Raw genomic sequence first — 21,821 nt, 5'->3', positions numbered from 1 at the left:
GCAGATGGTTTAATGCAGAGAGCACATTTCACTGTGAGCACTGGTTGCTGTGCTGTGTCACTATTGACAACCAATGACACACACACACACACACACACACACACACACAAAAAAAAAAAAAAAAAAATTAATTATGACTTTCGCTGCCCTTATTTTCAGCCATTTTGCTCATTGCTAGCTTCATGCCAGTAGTTGCTTTGCTAACTGGCACCTATGCAACTATCCGCTTCCTTAACCAGTAGGCCACAACTGTGCCGGTTTATTAGGAATAAACAAGTATTATTAATAATCCAACAGTTCAGTTGAACTGAACTCAATTTCAATCAGCCTTTGAATTCCAAACACTGATTCTCCTTTGGTATTGAAAAAATGTTTCTAAATATTTTGCCACTACAATTTAGCTGTAAATGATTTCAGTGTATAATTTCCAATTCCTATAAGAATATTATTCAGGCTCATTATGCTCCACTGTAATGATAACCGTTATCAATAACAGTTATTATAACCACCTCGGGGAGTTAAATAAAAGCCTGCCCACACTTAAATATGATTGGTTTGCTTTGCAAAATAAGCCAATCAGAGTGCAGTTCGTCTGTGGAATCGGAATCACATGCTTGCTCTCTCTCATTCTATCGTGTGAGCACATGATGCAAAATAATGTCTCGCATGCATTCTCTTGTTTGTTTGCTCGGGATATTTTATGCATTTTGTGGGTATCAACGTGTCAGATTCCGGGAGTTTTGGCATATCTGGCAGCCGTATCTCTTTTTAAAAATAACGCAGACACACACAAAAAACACGTATTTCTGCCATTTTATCGATTGTGGGGGAAAAAAAAAGAAAGAAAGGAAAAAAAAAGCCCAGCCCTATAACACAGGCTACAAATCAGTTAGCAACAATAAAAAATATAATGCAAGGATGCTTTTGTTTCAGGTGCTGCAACCTTTTGTGTAGTTTTCTTAAATTTTCCTGCTACTGCCATAGAGCATAGAATAAATCACACCGCTTTAAAACTTTTAAATGTGCATCAGTTAAAACAGTCCATGTAAAACAATGACAGTGATGCTGTTCAAGAGTCTACAAAGTGGAAGTGACAATATATGGACTTTGGTGACTTATTAAACGAAATCTCTAGGTAGAATTTACCTTGAATATTTTTTGTATTCAAATCATTAGTTACTCGAATCCTCATTTCAGCCTTGTTCTGAATATTTAGCATCTACCTGTTAATTTATTTCAGTGTAAAATTTCCAATACAAATAAATTCATAATAAAAACGGAAGCTCCAAAATGTTAAAACATTTACGGCATTTATCAGACACCCTTATCCAGAGCGACTTACAATCTGTAGTTACAGGGCCAGTCCCCCCCTGGAGCAACTTAGGGTTAAGTATCTTGCTCAGGGACACAATGGTAGTAAGTGAGATTTGAACCTGGGTCTTCTGGTTCATAGGCAAGTGTGGTGGATTATCTGGTGGATTTGGAGGCCAAGTCAGCACTGGTTGAAATGTATTGTTCTCCTCACCATTTTCTTCTGGTTCATAGGCAAGTGTGTTACCCACTTGGCTACCACCACCAGCTTGCTCAAATTCAACACAGGCTCATGATGGTGTACTGATAACAGTTATCGGTGTTTGAAGTTTTCATATCCTCCTGGAGAAGTTAAATAAAAGCCCACCCATCTCGCTCATTCAGTCGTGTGAGCAAGTGAGTCAAATGTCTCACGTACATGCTCTTGAGTGCTTGATGTAGATTTTGGTATATTTTATGCAATTTGCAGGCATCAGGAGCAGCTATCAATATATGGGAGATTCCTGGAACTTCTGGGAGACTTGCATGTCTCAGTTTAAAACATAAAGACTCACAAAAGATGCTAATTTCTGCCATTTTATCAATTTGTGAAAAATGCCCAAGGCTGATCACCAAAACAGAGCTGAATGTGTCCTGATTATCGATCAAGATCGTATATTCGCCCAGCCCTACTCCAGTGCACACAGATTTTAAAGTATTTCACTCAAACTGATACCATGTCCTCAACAATGAAATGCATTAACTAATGTGTAAAAAGAAAATACTATTTCCTGTGGGGTAGGGGAGTGACTAGTGAAACGTAAATTAAAGCACGCCTGAAATAGCCCAATTTCAAGGCAAGATGAGTGGTGAACAAAAATGCTGTTGGATTAGACAAGCGCTTCTGTATCAGCAGGAACTGCGGAAAATTAAATCCCACAGACACTTCTTTTGGCTTTTGCAGCCATGCCGTCTAATACGACCCAACAGGGAAGTACCGCAACAGTTGCTGCAATCGCGTCGAATGAGCGCATCTCCAGGCTAAGCTGGCTTGCTTTCTGCTGAGCCGCACGTCCACACGAATTAAGTCCTCGCTTTTTTGGAGGCGCATTGCCTGTCTGTGCACAGCATGGGGTTCGACTCCCATCTGAGAATCCCCACCCCCTACTCTTCCCTCTACAAATGTTCATTATTCATGCTAGAGCATTCACTCTCTACAGTACGGGTGGTCCACGTGTCTGCACTGGAGACCCCTCATCAACTTTGCTTGTGAGCGTGTGATTTTGATAAGTTACGATGAGAAGGGGAAGGCATTCCCATAAGAAAAGGGGATCTCTGAAGAGCTCTAGGAGATAAGACAAGGAGAGGAGTGATAATATTAAAAAAAAAAAAAAACTGCTGAAATGCCTGAGATTCTCCAGTCACATTCAACAAACAAAAGTAAAACATGTAGATGATTCATGTGCCTGGAGGAGTGTTATGAGAGTGAGAAAGAAAGAGATAATCCTAAATTAAAATCCCTCAGACTGGCAAACAGGGGGGACCACCAAAGCCCTCCCAACAAGAACCAGGGACGTCTAAATGTAACAGCTGAGAGCGACAACCTGTGACCACAGGACATGCGCACCAAAAATGCTAGCCACCTGGGATGGGTGTGGTCCGACCCTCCCAGCAGCCACATCACTGCCCACATGAACGTAGTGTGCAGTCCTGGCTTAAGAGTCTTAAATTGAAAGAGTGCATCAGGGTTGTAAAAAGAACTTGCCGACAGATCTACAATGGCGGCGGCTGATCAAAGCACTGGGGCTGACTGCAACGTTTACTTTCTCTCAGATTAAATAGGACAGACAAATAATAAAAAAAACAAAAAAAACAAGGGTGGTGCATGTATCAGAGCAGGGGAAAGCCCTGTTGTTGATGACAGCAGCCGGTGAGAAGAAATCCCATGGAATAGCATCTCCTCCAGATCCCTTCTATTTTCATTATCCCTGTAGTCACTCGACAGGAAACCGCAGTCATAAAGGGCCACTAGAGCCTGATGAGTCACGCCCCTCAGAGGGCCTCTGTCAGCGTCATTGGAACTATGGAAACACAGGGAGCAAAGTAATGGAGGCGCAAAGAGAGACCTCCCAGCCTGGCCATACAGGTCTCTAGACTAACTTTTTGCACTGGTGCGGCACAAGCAAGTGCACACGCACAAAAGTTAGGGCATCATATTTTCCACAACATTGCATATAACAATGCTGTTTTACAGGTTAATTTTTTCTTCTTCTTTTTAAAATTGCTGTTCAATATTGACTTGTAAATGATTAACACAGTTCTTTAAATAAAGAACAATTCCACAAGAAACGGAACTTACTGAAAATGTGTCTGTGCTTCAAGTGATTCAAGGAGATGAAGTTAAAACAAGATAAATAAAAAAAAGGGCATGTATTTTAAGGGATTGAACTTTATTTTCATCTCGGCCTGATAATCAGTTGAAAAGGCAGCAGGTAGAAGGGAACATTTAGCCAGTACATTTATCACTGCATGTAATGTGTTTTATAGATGCATTATGCTTGTTCAGTGTTTCATTTCTATCATTTACTCAGGCTTGCGTGATAAATGAGCGGTCAGGTGAAGCGGTTCGATTTGGATAAAAATGGATACTGGGGATACTGGGACAGTGAAATGGACGCTATCTTCTAGAGATTACCTTCTGGTTGCACTGGCAGTCTGAGGTGTGAAAAAGATAAATGTCACTTCGGCCGACTTCTGGCAACACAATGTACAGGTTTTTAAAAGGCCCGAACCAAACATGTCGGGCTGGGGTCTAACATTTAAGGCCCAATTAAAGCTCTAATCCAGATACACCCAGTCAATCTGACTGGTCCAGGCTACTCACTTCTCTCTGACTGCAGCATGTGCACTTTTCAACGTACAGGAATATATGGACCACGGCCAATGAGAGGCGGGCCCCGCCCTTCAAAATCCCTGATTTGTTTAGAATAAGACATGGACCTAATAGGTCTCTGTCACACTCTAGAGCCCTGCCATAAATGTCCCAGTTTTATTATTGGACTGAGTAGGTCACATTATGTATGTTTTTAATTAAAATACAGCAACATAAGACAAAATGTGGTGGGTATACATGATTAATCTAACATTAAATCAAAGGCTAAATTATTATAATATGCAGTACATTATAAACTAAGCAAATCTTGTACAGCAGGAATTCATCTGTGGATTAATTCCATAGATGGTGGTGCAGCACTAGCTTGCAGCAGCCTCTCCGGATCCAAAATGGCAAAATTCTGTACTTTGTTCTGACAAATGGACATCGGAGAAAACATTGTCTTTAAATAGGAAAAAACTACTCCAGCTTTGCCATCCTACTAACATTCAGGATCTATAAAACCAACTACATGCCCTCAGATTGCTGGTAAATGCCCGAGATAAATGCCAGAAAATGGAGTCGCGGGAAACGAGCGAAGACTGTGCTAGGCTACGTGCCAATCCTAGCTGGCAGGCTCACTGATCCATCCTACTATCAAACTTCAGCGGACTACACGGCGACTTTGTTTTTACAGAGATGAGGCTCAACAGAATTCCGGACGCCGCATTTCAGTTAGCCAGGCTTTCTGCATTTTGTGTCTAAAGGAATACAGCACTGTGCTGTATTGTGGATTATGTGTTTACATTAATACTGTTAAAATATTTGGTTTGACTTAAGTGTTACTCTTAAACTGCCTGTGTCCCATGTTGTTGCACTTAATGCAGCCCAGTTTGTCAATGTTGCACATGTGCATTTAAATATAAGTTTAAATATGGTTCCAGAAAAACACACACATTATATACAGAGGCATTTATACCTAGTTATATTTGTTACATCAAGTGCTCATACGCATCCCAGACATGCTGTGAACACAGATTGTGGTGACAGGGAATAGGTTTTAGTTTCTGACTATGATTAGGATTCAACTTTACAGTCATCTACAGTATTGTAAGAAACATTTTTGATTGTGTGTACTACAAAAGTTAAACTACTTTAGTGGTTACTGCATTTGAAATCTTAAAATATTCTTTGCCCCAGTTTCGTTGAAATTGGGCTTGTCGCTTTGGCATATTCCCTAGGACTGTACCAAAAACAGCCTCCTTGGAGGAGGTAATAAATAACATTATCTACATAGCTTTTTTCTAGTGTCAACTACCAAAGTTCAGCTACACATTGATATTCATGACTCCACCGGCTGCACTCTCCTTTTTCCATCAGGTACTGAGCTCCGGTGCTTTGTCAAGAACGCATCTTCTAAACTTCCCCATCTGAGTGGAACGATGGACGTGCAAGCTGAGAAATACTTGCACAGAAGGCTGGCTGCTCAGCTCTTGTAATTCAACTCGCTTTTCACCGTCTGGAGTCATAAGCCTCCAAGGTGCTTAAATCCCACCTTTTAAGAGTGGATTCCTCCACAGACAGAGAATAGCTCGGTGTTTAGTTATTAATGAGCGCGGAGATACCGTTCCGTTCCCTGTGTTCCTTCCATACTTCAAGCAGCCCTTGACCTTGTGTAATTCAGCCCATCTCAGAAGAGTTGCCTGGCTCAGGATTCATGTGCTGGATGGGGAAGTGAACATAGAAAGGGCCTGTCTGCCGCCTGTAGGCAGGGGATTCTGACCTGTGTCATCAGAGCAGCCTCATGAACCGCCGCTGGCTCTTTCGGATGGGTCGGCAAAGAGGAGATGGCTCAATGACACACATAACTGCTTTTCACCCATTCTCGCCTTGAAAAAGGTAAAGGGACCTCTCTGCATGTAATATTTTCTAATGTATGCCCATGAGGTCAAGGAGAGAAATTGTGATTTGGGGGAGGGGAGAATGAAGGTATGCAGGGGGGTGTCATGGCAGAGCTGAGAAGACATTAAGAGCCCTTAACCACACGCGTTGACCCATGATGTGTAGAGAAATTGCATCTTTTTCCAGAGTCAATGATCCATATGCTGGCGATCTGGAGGCAAGACGCCTGGCCAAGCGCACGTAGGGAGACAGACAGGGACTGGCAACGTCTCACTCCACCAACTTCAGATAAAAAAAAAAAAAAAAAAAAGAAAACTACTGTGAAAAAAACAAATAGTAAAAACCCAGTGTTACGTGACATGCTGAGAGAATCAATAAAGTGACTTGCCTAGAAGTCACCAGGTCATAGGGGTTTTGTTGTTCAAGCTGAAACCTTCAGAGAAAGAGTGCGATCATATTTTTTCAGCCCGACGGACACTTCCTCAAAGCGCACCGGGGCCTATAGGCTCTACCATCATGAAAAACAGTTCTCGGATTGAGACTCATTCTCCGCCTCTGGGTTATTAACCAGTAAGTTACTTAAGCTGAGAGGTGGCCTGAGAAAGTGCCTGGTTAATAAAAAAAATAATAATAATAAATTGTTAAATTGTTAACATAGAATGGTTCTTACCGGAAGACGTACATACATAGAAGAACTAAATAAAAAATATATTTAGAATAAAAAGATTTAAGTCTTAAGTGATGAAGGTATGAACACGAAAGAACATAAAGGACAGGCAATGGTGGCCTAAGGAAACGGACCTGTTATCGGAAGGTTGCCAGTTCCAATCCCAAGCCGCCAAGGTGCCACTGAGCAAGGCACAGTCCCCATACACTGCTCCCCGGGCGCCTGTCATGGCTGCCCAGTTCTCACCAAGGGTGATGGGCTATCAGCAGAGAACATTTCGTTTCACAATGACAATAAGTTCACTTTCATGAAGCCATTTGTGTGTATAGATAAAAAAAATTAAATAAGATCAGAAGATGGGCTGGAGGCTATTTAGGCCATTACGTAGAAGGCACAGTGAACATTGAATAAGCCTTTAATTTTTTCATGATCTTTTTCCTGAACTTACATCCTCAGAGCCAAAAGAAATGGGCCTGTCAAAGTTGCCGGTGGCACCAGCTTGCTATACACACCAAAAAAGCCGCCGAAACAGGCTCACAGCGATACCAGGCAGTCATGTGACTGACCGCATACAAGCAGCCCAGGATCAATTCCTACCGGAGCTGGCCGAGGATCCCCGCAACACAACTGATTGTTAAGAGACGGCATCTGTGCCCTCCTGGTCCTGTTCGCACCACACCAAGGGCTTTTCATTTGCATTGTTAGGCTATGTACGCTCCCAACTCAGACAACCTGACATTTTAACAAGGTAATTTGCGCTCATGTCTGCGCGGCTGCTGTCACCTGGGGCAGAGGGGAGCAAGCGCAAGAGAAATGACACCTGAGAGCAGGGAGGCCTCACCAGGCCCCTACAGGAAGGGCCCATGAGAAGGTGTCATGGCAGTCATTTCGATATTTTATTGGGTTTGTGTGTGCCACTGCTATTGCCAGTCCACGGGTTGAAAGCGTTGGTGTGTTTGTGTGTGTCAGAGGGAGAAGAATTTGCATTCAACAGGTCTGTTTTCTTTCATTTGTTTCTTGGAAGCGCGACAGGCAAAAAAAACAAATCAGTGACTGCAGACATTTGGCTATTCCTCAAAAGGAATTTGAAAGAAAAACTGATTTTTAAGTTAAAGCTCAAGGTTAAAAGGTAGGCACATTTCATGTAGTAAGTTGTACACTTATAATCTATTATTTAAACCTACAATCCGTTAATATGCTCCAGACCGAACGCTGATTTTTTTCTTTTTTAAGACTCTCCTCCCTCCCACTTGTCCACCCCTCCCAAGACAATTTATACTCCAGAATGTTGGGTGTGCAGAATTCAGACCCTCCCTACACCACCTCAAGTATTGCTGCTGCACTTTCATGTCAGCCTGGCTTTGAACAGCTCAAGAGCAAACCCAGGATGATGTTTGAACTTTTGAAGCATCCACAGACAAAAAAAAAAAGCCTCTTTAAAATATGGCAGCTGAAAGACGTGAAATGTTGGTGCTATGGAAAGGGGCGATGAAGGGTGAGAACTATAGAAAAGGGTAGAAAGAATAAGGATGGAATGAAGCAAGTGAGAGGTGCTTGGGTCTCTCGGGTGATTACAGAGGAGTCCCATCAACATTGAGGTCTGTAAAAGGCTAGACCAATGCAACCACAGGGCAGCACACAGGATCATAATGACACGTCCACACCCCACATCACACAGGAAGTTCAGCCCCCTTGAATAAAGCCATCAATAAGCTCAGAGACCAGTAATGACAGGCCAATCAGCTTCAGTTAGCAAGGCAGTTGGGCTTCATTCATCAGGCTGCCATCAGAATGTTGGCGGCAAGTGTTTGCAAATTTGCAGACAAGGACCAGATCCCACGTTCCCTCTGATCAGCAGCCAGAGGCTCAGTGTCCAGGTGCTGCTCACAGCTGTATGCACCAGCACAGGGACACGGGCGGGCTGCACAATCAGTGATTAAACGACCATTTACATTTCCTGGCACTCAATATCTATTAATATACATCCACATATTTTAAAACTATACATTCTATACGAGGGAGCAATATCTCATTCACACACACGCATTCTCCCTCATATAGAATGTGGTGAACTCGTGCAGTTAATGCCTGGTTTTTACTTTTGAAGATCAGTGAGTTATAATGCTGTAAATGTAATATATAATGATGTAAAGCCAGACATGCAGCTTTGTATCAAAGCAGATTTGTTGGTTAAAAATATGCAGGTTAAAAAAAAAACTATACAATTTGGACACAGTTAGAGGTAAACAAGTCAACATTTAAAAATGTTAAATTCATCTGCATTCAATAAGATCTTGAACAGAGGTTATGGACCCAGTACATTGTTGAGTATAGGGCTGGGCAATACAGCCTAAATATAATGTATTTAAGCTATATGAAAAAGTGAAAGTGAAGTGATTGTCACTTGTGATACACAGCAGCACAGCACATCGTGCACACAGTGAAATTTGTCCTATGCATTTTATCAATCACCCTGAGTGAGCAGTGGGCAGCCACGACAGGCGCCTGGGGAGCAGTGTGTGGGGACTGTGCTTTGCTAGGTGGCACCTTGGCGGATCGGGATTCGAACCGGTAACCTTCTGATTACGGGGCCGCTTCCTTAATCACTAGGCCACCACTGCCCCAATCATCTCTCAATACCTTAATTTCCTCTAAAATCACAGAATAAATGCTAAATTCGGGCACCCATCGTATGACAAAAATAAGGAATTATAAACAATGTTTAAAAATTTTATTCAGACACAAGACGTCCACCTCCATCACCATTAATGTCTGTGAATTTGCATAGGTTACACAGTAAATGTGACACTGCGCTCTAAATTGTTTTCTATGACGTGTTTCTGAAGAGCAATCTTTCACTGCGCCACGCAAAGCGGCCAGGTTCGTGGTGAGACAATGCACTGCTCTTTTTTTACTTTATAGTCACCATATTGTCATTTACACTGCATGTGGGACAAGTTGTAATATATGCAATCCATAGCTGGGTAGATATATTTATGGTATTTTTCATATCTATATTGTTGTTTAATAATGCTGATCAAACCAAAATCAGGAACTAATTGCCTTTTTTCGACAGGTTATCTGATTGAAGCAAATAATAAATACTGATACAGCTTGTCCAATTAGACATTAAGACATCCTGTGAGGAAATAATTGATAATGAACAATCCATTATGAGCCCATGCTGGATGGGTAGCGATCCTGATTCTGGCAGAAATGAGAAATGCTGATTAACAAAAAATATGTATTTTGTTAGTGAGATAAAAGACTGACTAGAATTTGTGGTATACAATACAGAAAACAGGTGTGTTAAAAGTGCAAGAAGAACAAGAAGGCGAATGACAAGCAGAGCAAATAGTAAAAAATAGAGACAGCAGCTCTAGCGCTTTTCCTCTAGCTGGGAGGGCGTGAGCAATGCTGCCTTCTAATTTGGAGCAGAGAATCATATGCAGACAATAGCAGCATACATTGTGACTCAGTCCTGCACCAAAAGACGATGAGGGGCAAGGGGGGGTTGTCTGTGTTAGACTCACCCTCTCACTCATGGCATCCCGCAATAAGCAGCGAATGGGCTTTACCTTTCTGCCGATGGCTCCGCTGGGCTTTCTGGGAGGGGGAGGCTCAAAGATCCGCTGCTGCTGCTGGGGGGGGTAGTGTAGAGTAGAGGGGGATGATTTTGATGTCGCCCACCTCAGGGCCCAGGTCGTCAATCTCACGTTTGATCCGTTTGCAGGCTTCATCGATTTCCTGAAAGACAAGACGGAGAGAGTTAGCGATGGCACTTGACGACAGTCAAAGATAGCCAGATTCCAAGAACAAACACCAGGGTACGGGCCAGCACATTTGTTCAGGGTATGGTTCTGCCCAATAGAGGAAATTAAACCTGGAATGCCCTGGGCTTGGGCAAGTTCCCCATGGCGCAATTGTCAAAATTGTTTTCTTGCAGTCTCTTTCTCTCTCACACACAGAGCTCGTTTTTTGAAATGAGGATAGTCAAGGAAATTTGAAAGCAGCACTGATGCATAACCAACAGCAAAATCACAACAGATCAGTTAAGCAAAGCTGAACATTGCAAACATGGTGGGCTCCTACACAGGGGAGCGACCTGCGCACCTACAGGAGGCAGGAATATGACAGTCACCGCTGAGCATTACGACTCCTGCGGCGCTAACTGGGAGAGCAGCACTGATATCGCTGTGGGACAGCAGTTTCAGAAGGCTGGCCCAAGAATCCCCACAGCCCTCAAACAGCAATATAATAAATGAACACCTATCAAAGAACCTATAGGATGTTATTAACATTAAGAAGCTCATTTCAATGAGAAAATCAACAGAGCAAAAAGGAGGCAATCGATCAGGGCAGGGCTGTGACAGGCACTGATTGAACAGAGATTACAAACACTCCTATGCTAAAGTAATCACTATGCTTAGGTGACCATTCACAACCAGGGTGGCAAAAGCAGGGCTTGTTCTCAAATCAACATAATTAATGTCTCCAATCAATTATTATTTAAAATGGGGACATACACATAGAATACCAAATTCACCAGTGACTGATGTTGGGGTGGGGGTGGGAGGGCAGGTCGGTCACCAGGATCAAATCACATGCATTCCATTTTATTAAAGCCCTCTAGCAGCCGATCTATAAGACAAACCACAACAACTCCACAAACATCCATTGCAGAGCTAACAAAAAATGATCGAGCACACAAGCGGGATACCACTCACCCAATCAACTCTGTACATTTAATGAAACCCAGCTCTCAGAGCCACGTGACAGCATTTGCATTAGGGATTCCGTACAAAGGAGTGATCAGAAGTCCCAGTCCTCATAACTACCTGGGACAGATAAGCCAACGAACTGCAGACATATTAAATTAATGGCTTATAGAAGAGGTTGGAGCACCACCTGCAGTACAAAGAGTGTAGTACACAAAGTACATGGCAGAACAAATAACATAACAACGTAACAACGTAAAGAAAAAGATGACTAGCTTGTGTCATTGTTGTGAGGGGGGGTTACTTTACATTATGACAGCAAGGCCATTGCAAAGATAAAGAAAAAAATTCTCACTGAGCTATGCCCTCAACCTACCGGTCTGCAGGGTTGCAGGAGTGCATAAACCAGGATAATCAATTCTGGTCAGGAAAGGCTTCAATTAATAAATGTTTCTTGTTCAATTATTTAGTACCCAGATGAGCATTCAAGCACAAATACAGAATTAGGGTCACGGCACACTTTTTCATTTTTTGCCGATAGCACCCTGGGAGTGGTGGCGGGGTGAGGATGAGTGAAAAGGGTGCCAGTGGCAATGCGCCTGTTAATCAAGGCTGGCCATGCTACAGTGGGACAGAGTAAATGTGAATAGATTGATCAAATTAGCCTGAATATTAACAGATCATCAACCCGCGGATGGTGCACTTGTCACAATCCACGGGTTGATGATCTGTTAATATTCAGGCTGGACTGAAGCAGGCATGATACAGAGACAGCAGAGAAAACCGACAACAATGTTTCTTATTTTTTTGTTTCTTAACAATTGTTGCACCCCCTTGACAAGATTCCAGTGTCAGGTTGCTGACGATTACATGATAAATAACTAATTTTATACTAATTGGTCCGCACAGTGGTATTTAATGGAGTGCATCAGATTTATTTGGAAACAATTGAATCATTAATGCCGCACTGACATGAGGTTGATTGCTCAGCCCTGGTAAGAATGGATGAAAGACTGGTTTAAGACTGGAAACTGTAGTCTGTGCCGCACAAAGCCATGACCAAAATATCTAAACTTGATTTAATCCACGCTAGTGACTCGATCCCATTGGTCAACTACATAATAGCTCTGATTCCACAAATGTAGCACAAATTCCACTCCAATAGTGGCACCTAAGGGTAACTAACTATTTAGGTTAGGCACACATGCTAAACGCACCGTTCTTTCCCATCCACCCCCTCTTGCGCTTTTGTGCTCAATCATTTAACATCCAATGCCCTTCTCACCGCCAACACAGAGACTGCATTTAAAAATAAATAAATACCACCTCCCTCCTGTTGATATATGGCCAGCCTTTAACTAAAGCCTTTCACCTGTGGGAGTAGCCAGGGATAGGCTCAGCCCGATTTGGCGGTGATCATTAGTCCACATCAAAGCCGGACATGAAGGCAGAGGTTAAGAAGCACCATGGGGCGCAAAAATGTTTCCTTGTCGACACAAGTGTGTCACAACAAGCAAAGGGCCTTCATATGTGGGTTGTGGCTGCTGTCGGGTGGAGCCACATGTTAAATTTGGAATCAATTCAAGTCCCTCGTAGGAGGACTATTCTAACGCAGTGCTTCCTGCTATTCCATTCGTCTCGCCACAAGCCTGCCATCGATCCCACGTGCAAATGAGGACCGATTTGGATGAGCGCCGAAGCCAGGGCAGATGAATGACAAATAACTATGCCTAATGAAGACACTTTTGGTTTATGTGACTGGGTACTTAGCACATGGATGTGGTTCTAATTTCAAAATACTGCACCAGTTTTGTTCCTTCACAACAAAACTGACACCTGCCAAAAGATGCATCTCTTCGGCAAAGTCATGTTCTGTTTATCATCCAACTGTAAATTCCGAAAACATACTAAGTGACTACTGGACATCTATCTATCTATCTGCTACTTGCCATGGCTCTAAAAAAAATTGACAAATAACCAAATTCTCCAATTCTCTAATTCTCCAAATAACCACAGAACTCCAGCTTCTCTTCATGCTCTGCCTCTATTCCTAGGGACCCCTGGAAGGCATCACCTCTAGTACACAGACATGAGATGGCCACTGGACATATTAGTTGAACAGATTACGCAAATAAGGAAATAATTGCGAAAAAACCTTTTAAGTCCACTCACTCCTTGTCCTTAACCACTTGGTCCTGGTACGACTAAATAACAGTATTTTATAACATTAAATAACATGATTGTAACTTATTGAAAATGCAGAGTTCACGTTTCACACAACCACTAAGTGGGAATCATTCTCTGATACCCAGATTCCTGTTATCAAAAACATTTTTTATATGGCATATACAAAATATATGAAAATAAATACTAAACGCAGATTTCCTGTTTCAAAGCTTCTTCAAGCAGGTATTAGTCCCAAAACAGTAACCATGTAAATGAACTGATCTTTTTGAGACTTCGGGAAATTATGCCAATAACTTCATTCATTCTAAGAGTTTCAGCTCTAAAACAGGAAATGCTGTATTTAAAGTGCACACTGCTCCCCACACACACTCCACTCGCCACTGGAGATGAAATGCAGACAGACCGACAGACATCCCAGAATGCCATGCTGTCAGCTTCCCATCTGTGGCCAAATTCATCATTCTGGGTGTAAACCTCTGCCTCCATTCCACACAGATGGGCAGCATTTGGAGCAGCAGGAAATAATAAATGACTTAATTTCAGGGATTTACAGGCAGGGCAGAATCTGGGTCACTCGCAGATGATTCTGCCAGGGCCTTTACCCGACAGACAAGGCCAGCAGCCTTCGATGGCTTTATTAATCTGCCAATTGATCTAGCTGCTCAGTTCTGATTGCGTGGGAGTGGACAGGCCAAGTAGATGGATTGAGGTGAGAAATAATGGGGTTTGTGTGTCTTTGTAATTGCAGCAAACACTGTGTATGTGTGTACAATGCCAAAATACCTGCTGGAGAAAATAGTCGGATGTGAAACATTATAATTTGCCTGAAGCCAATAGAAAATGTCAGTAGAACAGCTCAATTTATTCTGCAGCCTTACCTCCTGGCCAGTGAGGAAGAGCAGCACATCCCCCTCATCTTCCTCACACATGTGGATCTGAATGACTGTACGAATAGCTGCCTCGAGGTAGTCCCTCTCTGGCTCGGGGGTGTAGAAGATCTCCACCGGGTGCGTCCGGCCGGGAATGGTGAGAAGTGGGCAGCTGTCGAAATAAACCTGGAACTTACCGGCGTCCAGGGTGGCGCTCATGACGATGACCTACAGTTTCAGGACATGCACACACACACAGTGAGAAAGAGTGCTTCACTGAGCTGTGCCAATCTGACAGAGAAGAGGACACAGTAATAATATTCAAATATATTAGGATTCTGATGGAGGGCGCCTCTCCCACTTTCAGTCGAAATCTTTCCAGACCTGCCGTCACACTCCCTCCCTTTTCTGCTCCATGAGACATCATAATTGCTCTTAATCAAGGTAAATTAAACTTCAAATTTGGAAGGGGACACAGGCCGGGGGATCATTTCAGAGTCACCTAGACTTCATTTAACAGTCTCTGAACACATGTACAACCTTTGATTCGATCCTCACAACAAGCAGTCATTACCCATCTGTTTGATGAGGACTGGGTCCGGAGCATTCAGCCTATAAAAAGCGGCACATATCTGTGCCTCTAGAGGCTGATTGCCTTAAAATGGCCTGACCCAGGAGCAATATCACAGCCACTGAAAACCTGAGTGGTCTCGCCTCTGAGTGGAACAGAGTAGAACAAAAAGCATTCAACTGCACTGTGTGACCTTACTAGCACATCACTCGTGATAAAACTAGCATTGACTAAAGGCTGCATATAATCCACATTACACATGGCTTTGAACGTTGTTGAGTGCTTAATAAACAAGGAACAAAACAAAAGCTGAATTATGGAATCATAACTCAAATAGTTTGTAATATTATTGACTAAATGTTTTGACACATTGCCAGTCATGCTGTGGGTTTTGTGCAAAAAGCAGCAAGGGGTGCCGTACCTTCAGATCAGACCTCTGACGCACGACCTCCTTAAGCACGCCCATCAAGATGTCAGTGGCCAGTGTGCGTTCATGAGCCTCGTCCAGAATAATGACACCATAACGCTCCAACAGTGGGTCATTCATGGCCTCTCGAAGCAACATTCCATCTGTCATGTACCTGTGGGTTAGAAAAACTCACTCATTAGAATAGCCCTGAGACCATCAGTATGATGTTTTAGGTGCTTTTTTTAAGTCATACTTTAGGATAGTTTTTGCAGAGCTGCAGTCTTCAAATCGAATAGAGTATCCCACTTCCTGCCCTAGCATGACATCCATCTCGTCAGCGACTCTCTGGGCCACACTCATAGCCGCCACCCTACGGGGCTGTGTACAGGCCACACCCCTCTTCGGTCCTGGTAGAGAGCGCACCATGTCCACACACCACTGTGGAATCTGAGGGAAGAGAGCAGAATCACAACCTGTTATTCTAGTTATCCATAGTTTATTAATGGTATTTCGTAAACACAAATAAATAAATTTTATATATATATATATATATATATATATTTAAAAAAATACATGTACACAAGTATCAGCTTCAAGATTCAGGAGACTATATGAAATGCAGCAAGACCCGCTACGCCCCAGACTGGCCAACAAGGAATCAAGCAATTCTTCCATGATTTGGGGGGAGATCCTACTGCACATTTACCTGCGGGACACGCCCATGTTAACTTGTGTCAGTCCTATTTTCACCGCCTTCTGTGCTGTGATTCACGGACCAGATTCAATTAGGCTTTGTTAGAGTTTGAGGCTCTCACTCCCTCAGGAAAAGCCAGTGAAGCCAAACCCACGACATTCACATGAACAGCGCTCCAACATTTCGATTTGAGCACACTGCCTGTTTAAAAACGTGCATTTAAAAAACGTACCGTCTTCCGCTCTGTATGTGACTTGTCAGACTTATCGCTCCCTTTTGTAACATGACGCCGGGAGCGTAACTTGATTGAGTAAAGTTGATCACTGAACAATTGCTCATACTTTGTTTGTCGGACGATGACATTGACTACTTGAATTTGAGCACACTGAATATTACTTGAAATCATTTAATGTGAATTTCTTGGCACTGAAAAACACACAAAAATTATTTCCAGCAAAATATTCTGAAGCATCGTTTCAATAAAAAAAAAAAAAAAATGTGTTGGAAATTCACAAGCTAATAAAATTTCAAATTGAGATGGAAAAGATTTTCCATCCAAATTCTGGCCTCAAATGTATAGCAAAAAGTCTTTTTCTTTCAGTCAAATCTCAGAGAGAAGACTTTGCTTCCATTGCAACTAGAATGTAATCGCCAGAAGTTAATGTCCGTTTTAAAGCCCAAGTATACATTTTTGCGATAATCGAAACGCTCACCTGACTGCTCATTTACCACGCAAGTCTGAGCTTTACATGCAGTTGTAAATGTACTGGACAATGGTGTCCCCGTTCCCTGCTACCTTTCAGCAACAGACAGCAGCAAACAGATCAGGCTAAGATCAAATTCAAGCCCTAAAATGTATTAAATTTATCTGGTTTCAATTTCATCTCCGTGAAGTACAGCACAAACACATGTTCAGCAAGTTATGTGCTTTAAATAAAGAACTTTGTGAATCAAATTGTTAAATCACTTACAATATGCACAGTAGCAATCGATAAAAATTAGTAAGAGTAGGCAACAAATATCATAATTGATTCATTGTGTCTTGCGATGCGAAGACATTTGATTATTAGGTTTTATGCTAAACAAGCGGTTTCATGTAAAATTTTAATTATTTATTTTAATTATATTTGAATGCCATTTCTAACACCTGTTACCATGACACTACCAGTAGAAGCAGGCAGTAAGCAGTGGCCTGTGCACGTGCTGCGTTTTTTTTTTTTTTTTTAAATAAAACACACGCACTAAAACAGACCACGCGTGACACCTGGTCAGAGCCCCCCTTTCACAATGTGTTTCGCCATGGGTTACCATTAAAAGTAGAGGACACATTTCGTTGTGTCACCGGGTGCTGCAGTGACAATCACTTCACTTCTTATTTCTGCATCCCTGCCACATAAACACCATCTGAGCGGATGTGTTCTGCAGGAGGCAACATAACCTCAAAGAAAATAGCGAGCCTGAGCCAGAAGCATGTGAACATGCTCACATTTTTGCAATGCAATAAAAAGTGTCTGAACAAAGGGAGTGAGTGGCAGATGTAAAGTATACGTGTCTGTTTGTTAGTCCAAGTTAAGTCTAGAGCCCAGAGAGTGCTTCTAATAATGAAGCGGTATTGTAAAGACAGTACAACATAGAGGAACATATTTTAATTTATACATTTAATGAATTACCTGTGTGGTTTTACCAGAACCAGTCTCTCCAACAAGAACAAAGCTCTGGTTGCGAGTGAGAATATCATTGAAGCGCTCCTTGTACTCCCACACAGGCAGCTGCAGTCGCTTTTTGAGGATCTCATAGTAGCGCGGTGTGTGCGGCAGGTTGGTGAAGGGGTTAATCTGCTGATGCACAGTCGGCTGCTTTAAGGGCAACATGTTGGCTCCGCTTCCACTGCCCATGACCATGTTCATGGACATACTGGAGGACTTGCTGTCCCTGTCTCGATCACGGTCTCGATCACGGTCCCTGTCCCGGTCCCTGTCCTTCGACCGATCATCCCGGTCTCTGTCACGATCTTTTCTGTTGGAGGACAAAAGGTATTAGTTTAGGATACATTAAACATCAAGTGCAAACTAAAGACAGGCTCCAATAAATGAAATATGGTTCTTAATATGCAAAACAACTGATAAATATTGCTCATTGAAAATAAGATGAGAAGGTGGGTTAGAAGCCTGTTTTGATATTTGCTTCAAAATATACTAAAGTCTGGTTCTGTGCAATGCTGGGATGTATGCTTCTTTAATGTAACCTTTCAGTTGACATGTAACAACTATTTCATGAAACATTAATAGTTTGTTTTCTACTTTTTGATGTGAGCATTAAACTGTTCAACGTCACACAATTTAATTTGTGATGCAGGTTGGAAGTTTTTAACCCAGCCGGTAAACGGCGACCTGAAGTGTGCCGCTAACCTTGGCGCCCTGTGCGAACACACACGCACTTTTCTTCTCTATATCATAATATTAATAAGTATAAAACGCTCGACGCTTTTGAACCTAAGCCACCTTTGCACTTTAGTTATTTATTAGGGCGAGCGATGCCACCGTCGGCCTGACATTCCAGTCACCTGAACCGGTGAATTAGCCTGTTAGCATTAGCCGGTTAACAAAATAAGAACATCGGCACGCATTGAGATACACAAATAGAAAAAAAAAACAAACAGGCAAACAAGATATTTCTTCATGCATGCAACCACGCTAGGGGCAAAAAAATACAAAAACCCTGCAGGGCCTGTACACGATTACACAGTCGTGACCCGGCGAATAATTTAGTCCGGAAGGACCGAGCGGCAACGCGTTCGAGCGACGTATGTTTATTGCTACTACGGTGCTAAATGTATTAAGAAAAAAAATATTTATTTGGCACTTTTTAACGAACTATGAACTCGGCGTGTGAGGCCTTCTGCGGTTAGTGTTTCCAGCACCTCACGATCCCGCGTTATCTGCAAAGTTGAACTCTTAAGTGTTCACTGCGTGTAAATCAGACAAGCGACAGGTCGGCGCTAAGCAGTCTGTCGTAGCCTTGTGACACCCACGTGTTAGCCGCAAAGCTAACGCGGCTCCGTTTGCGTTCAGGCCGCACCGTTTTAATTCGAACCTCTTGCGGTCTAGTGGCCAGAAGTCCAAAGCGGTACGTATTCGCCGTGTAGGTGCCTCAAAATGCATTTTCACTACACGCTAACGGCAACACCAGTAGGCCACCAGGGCCACCGCGCTCTCCGAGGCTCAGTAGTGTGCGGCGCGCTCAATCTCACTTCTTCTAACCTCCCCACGCATCTACTCACCCATCGGAGGACCTCTTTTTACTCGACGAATAATCGTCGCCTAAATCCAAACGATGTCTTTTCGACATCTTTATGCCCGGAGTGTAACAACTGATAAATTTAGCGGCAATTCCGGACACCCCCCAACACTTCAGAGAAACAGACGCGGCGAAAACCGACAAGATGGCGACCGGAAGCACTTACCTCATCATCATTATTATTATTCCTCAGAACGCGAGAGAAAAATAAAAAGGGGAGTTTGCAGAAAGCAGACCAATCCGCGGGGCTGCAGGCGTTTACCACAAAGGCGGGTGCACAGAATGAAGCCCGTGAAAACGCGGGGGAATATTCTGGCGCGGTGATGAGGGAACGCCGGTACCCGCAGGATGTTGTATCAGGCGCCAAATAGCAGCGCGGCCGCCCCCTTCGCCCGTTCAGCCGCCCTGCAGTACCGAGTCCGGCCGCTCGGGACCGCTGTAGACAAGCTGTCACATTTCTTTCTCAAGATGACACTAACATGATTTACTCTAGTATAGTATTTTATCGTGCGTTGAAATGTTACGTTTAATTAACACACGCCCGTGATTAGTATATCTATGTTCATTTATTGTTAAAAAAACACCGTAAATATATCAATCTGAAGAAGCCCACTTGACTTTTTCAAACTAAGGTCATGTAGTGATGCATAGCTGCCCTGGAATACAATCATTGCAACTGACACAGCTAATTATACGGCATGGACATTGCTAACAAGCTTTGTAATAACAACTGGCTCATTACTTGGAACCAGGAATTGATGGTGATGAGGGGGGAGTTGCTAATATTTCAAGGAACCCTCAACGTTGGCAGATAGCACATCCAAGGCTATTAAAAAGGCCTTTCCTCTTCCTTTCACAGGCAATTAAATAACAGACCAATTGCGTGTGAAATAGGTCTGTCTAGCAAGACAGTGCCACAATGAGGAGGTCTCCAAAAGACAGAATTTATTCAGCACTCACACGTTCCCTTACAATAAAATCTATCAGAGATTTGGTGTTTGTATGCTGCATAATGTAAACTTAATGAACTTCAAACACATGCTTATAAGACAAATAATACTGTAAATCTGATTATTACATTGCTTTCAGATTTTTTTGTACAACTTCTTCTAAAATAGTCTGGTTCTAAAGGACTCAGGAGGGGTTTCAAAATGTTTGTTTATCCCTCCCCATGCTGCATCATTTAAGAGTTCAACAACCTACATTTAGAGCATTCGGATCCAGGGAGGACTAACAAAACGGTAGGTTAGCTGTTTTTTACAAATAATTGAACCAATGCAATATTGAATAGAGCTTCGATATTCAACTAAAATCTCTGCAATAAAAAAAATATATATCTTGAAAACTGAAAAATAAAACAGTCAGCATGTAGCCCTATATTCAGCATTCACATTGTTCATTTATTTACTCTCTGAAAATTGTATTCTTAATATTTTCCCTGTTTATCATTTCTTTATTTGAACATTTCAGTACTTTAAGTTTTCAGTAGTGGATAATGTACATTAGTAATAATTTGCAATAATGAATTGTAACATGATAAATTACAGATGGAAACAAGGTTGCAGAATATTTTGCCAGTTCTGATCGTGCTTATGCACTGTCAGAAAGTGGCTTCATGCACTGAGGTTCCTATGGAAGTGACTGAATTCAATGGGACCTTGTACGCAGCTTGTGAGGTTGCTCCAGATTCTGCGCTTCCTCAAGACCAACCTAAGATCTACGGGCAGATTCTGTTCAAACAGGCTTTCCCACATGGACAGCTGCAGATTATCATAAATCTGCATGGGCTGCCCAGTGTTGAGGACAAGCTCCGCGCCATTCACATCCACCGCTATGGTCACCTGAGTGATGGATTTCTGACAGCAGGACCACACTACAACCCTAAAGGATCTTACCACCCTGATCACCCTGGAGACTTGGGCAACTTTAATTCTAGGGATGGAAAGATCCGCGTGTTTCTGAAAAGCTCGAAAGGAACACTGTTTGGAGGCGAGTCATTCCTGGGCCGGTCTGCACTGGTGCATGAGCGAGAGGATGACCTGGGCCAGGGAGGCAATGATGAGAGTCTGAGGAGTGGGAATGCAGGACGTAGGATTGCAGGCTGTGTCATCGGGCTGTGCTCCCCTACACCATGGGACGAAGCAGTGGAGCCTTGGGCACAGGAGGGACATGCGGACTGAGGCAGAAATGTGTACAGGCAGAAATTAATGCAGAAATCAATGCAGCAATTAACACAAATTGAATTCAATTTGTGAATTTAACTAGTTCTGCCAACCACCTTGAATTCTGTGCAACCTTATTATTTTGTCCACTGTGTAAATTTGAGCACTGTTACCCATGCCTAC

At 42.7% G+C, this 21,821-nt stretch overlaps 2 protein-coding genes across 2 annotated transcripts in view; one reads left to right on the top strand and one right to left on the bottom strand.

The window, feature by feature from the left end:
- The window catches only part of dhx15 (DEAH (Asp-Glu-Ala-His) box helicase 15), a 27,739-nt gene extending 8,122 nt beyond the window's left edge, over positions 1-19,617 (bottom strand). The window contains 7 exon segments of the mRNA XM_028974765.1: positions 10,310-10,381; positions 10,383-10,478; positions 14,515-14,733; positions 15,498-15,657; positions 15,739-15,932; positions 17,850-18,195; positions 19,460-19,617. Coding sequence (XP_028830598.1) covers positions 10,310-10,381; positions 10,383-10,478; positions 14,515-14,733; positions 15,498-15,657; positions 15,739-15,932; positions 17,850-18,195; positions 19,460-19,527 — 1,155 coding nt within the window. The 5' untranslated portion in view covers positions 19,528-19,617.
- Positions 19,245-21,821, top strand: sod3a (superoxide dismutase 3, extracellular a). The gene is made up of 3 exons (XM_028974779.1): positions 19,245-19,305; positions 20,608-20,717; positions 21,024-21,821. Exon 3 carries the CDS (start codon positions 21,024-21,026, stop codon positions 21,654-21,656), a length of 633 nt encoding a protein of 210 aa, XP_028830612.1. The 5' UTR covers positions 19,245-19,305; positions 20,608-20,717; the 3' UTR covers positions 21,657-21,821.

Source organism: Denticeps clupeoides, chromosome 1, assembly GCF_900700375.1.
Source record: "Denticeps clupeoides chromosome 1, fDenClu1.1, whole genome shotgun sequence".
Taxonomy (NCBI): Eukaryota; Metazoa; Chordata; class Actinopteri; order Clupeiformes; family Denticipitidae; genus Denticeps; species Denticeps clupeoides.
The sequence above is the reverse complement of the archived record's forward strand: the minus strand, read 5'-3'. Positions and strand labels throughout refer to the sequence as shown.

What these genes read in the sequence shown, in the direction of transcription:
- sod3a (XM_028974779.1), top strand. Translation starts at nt 21,024, where the DNA reads ATGGAAACAAGGTTGCAGAATATTTTGCCAGTTCTGATCGTGCTTATG.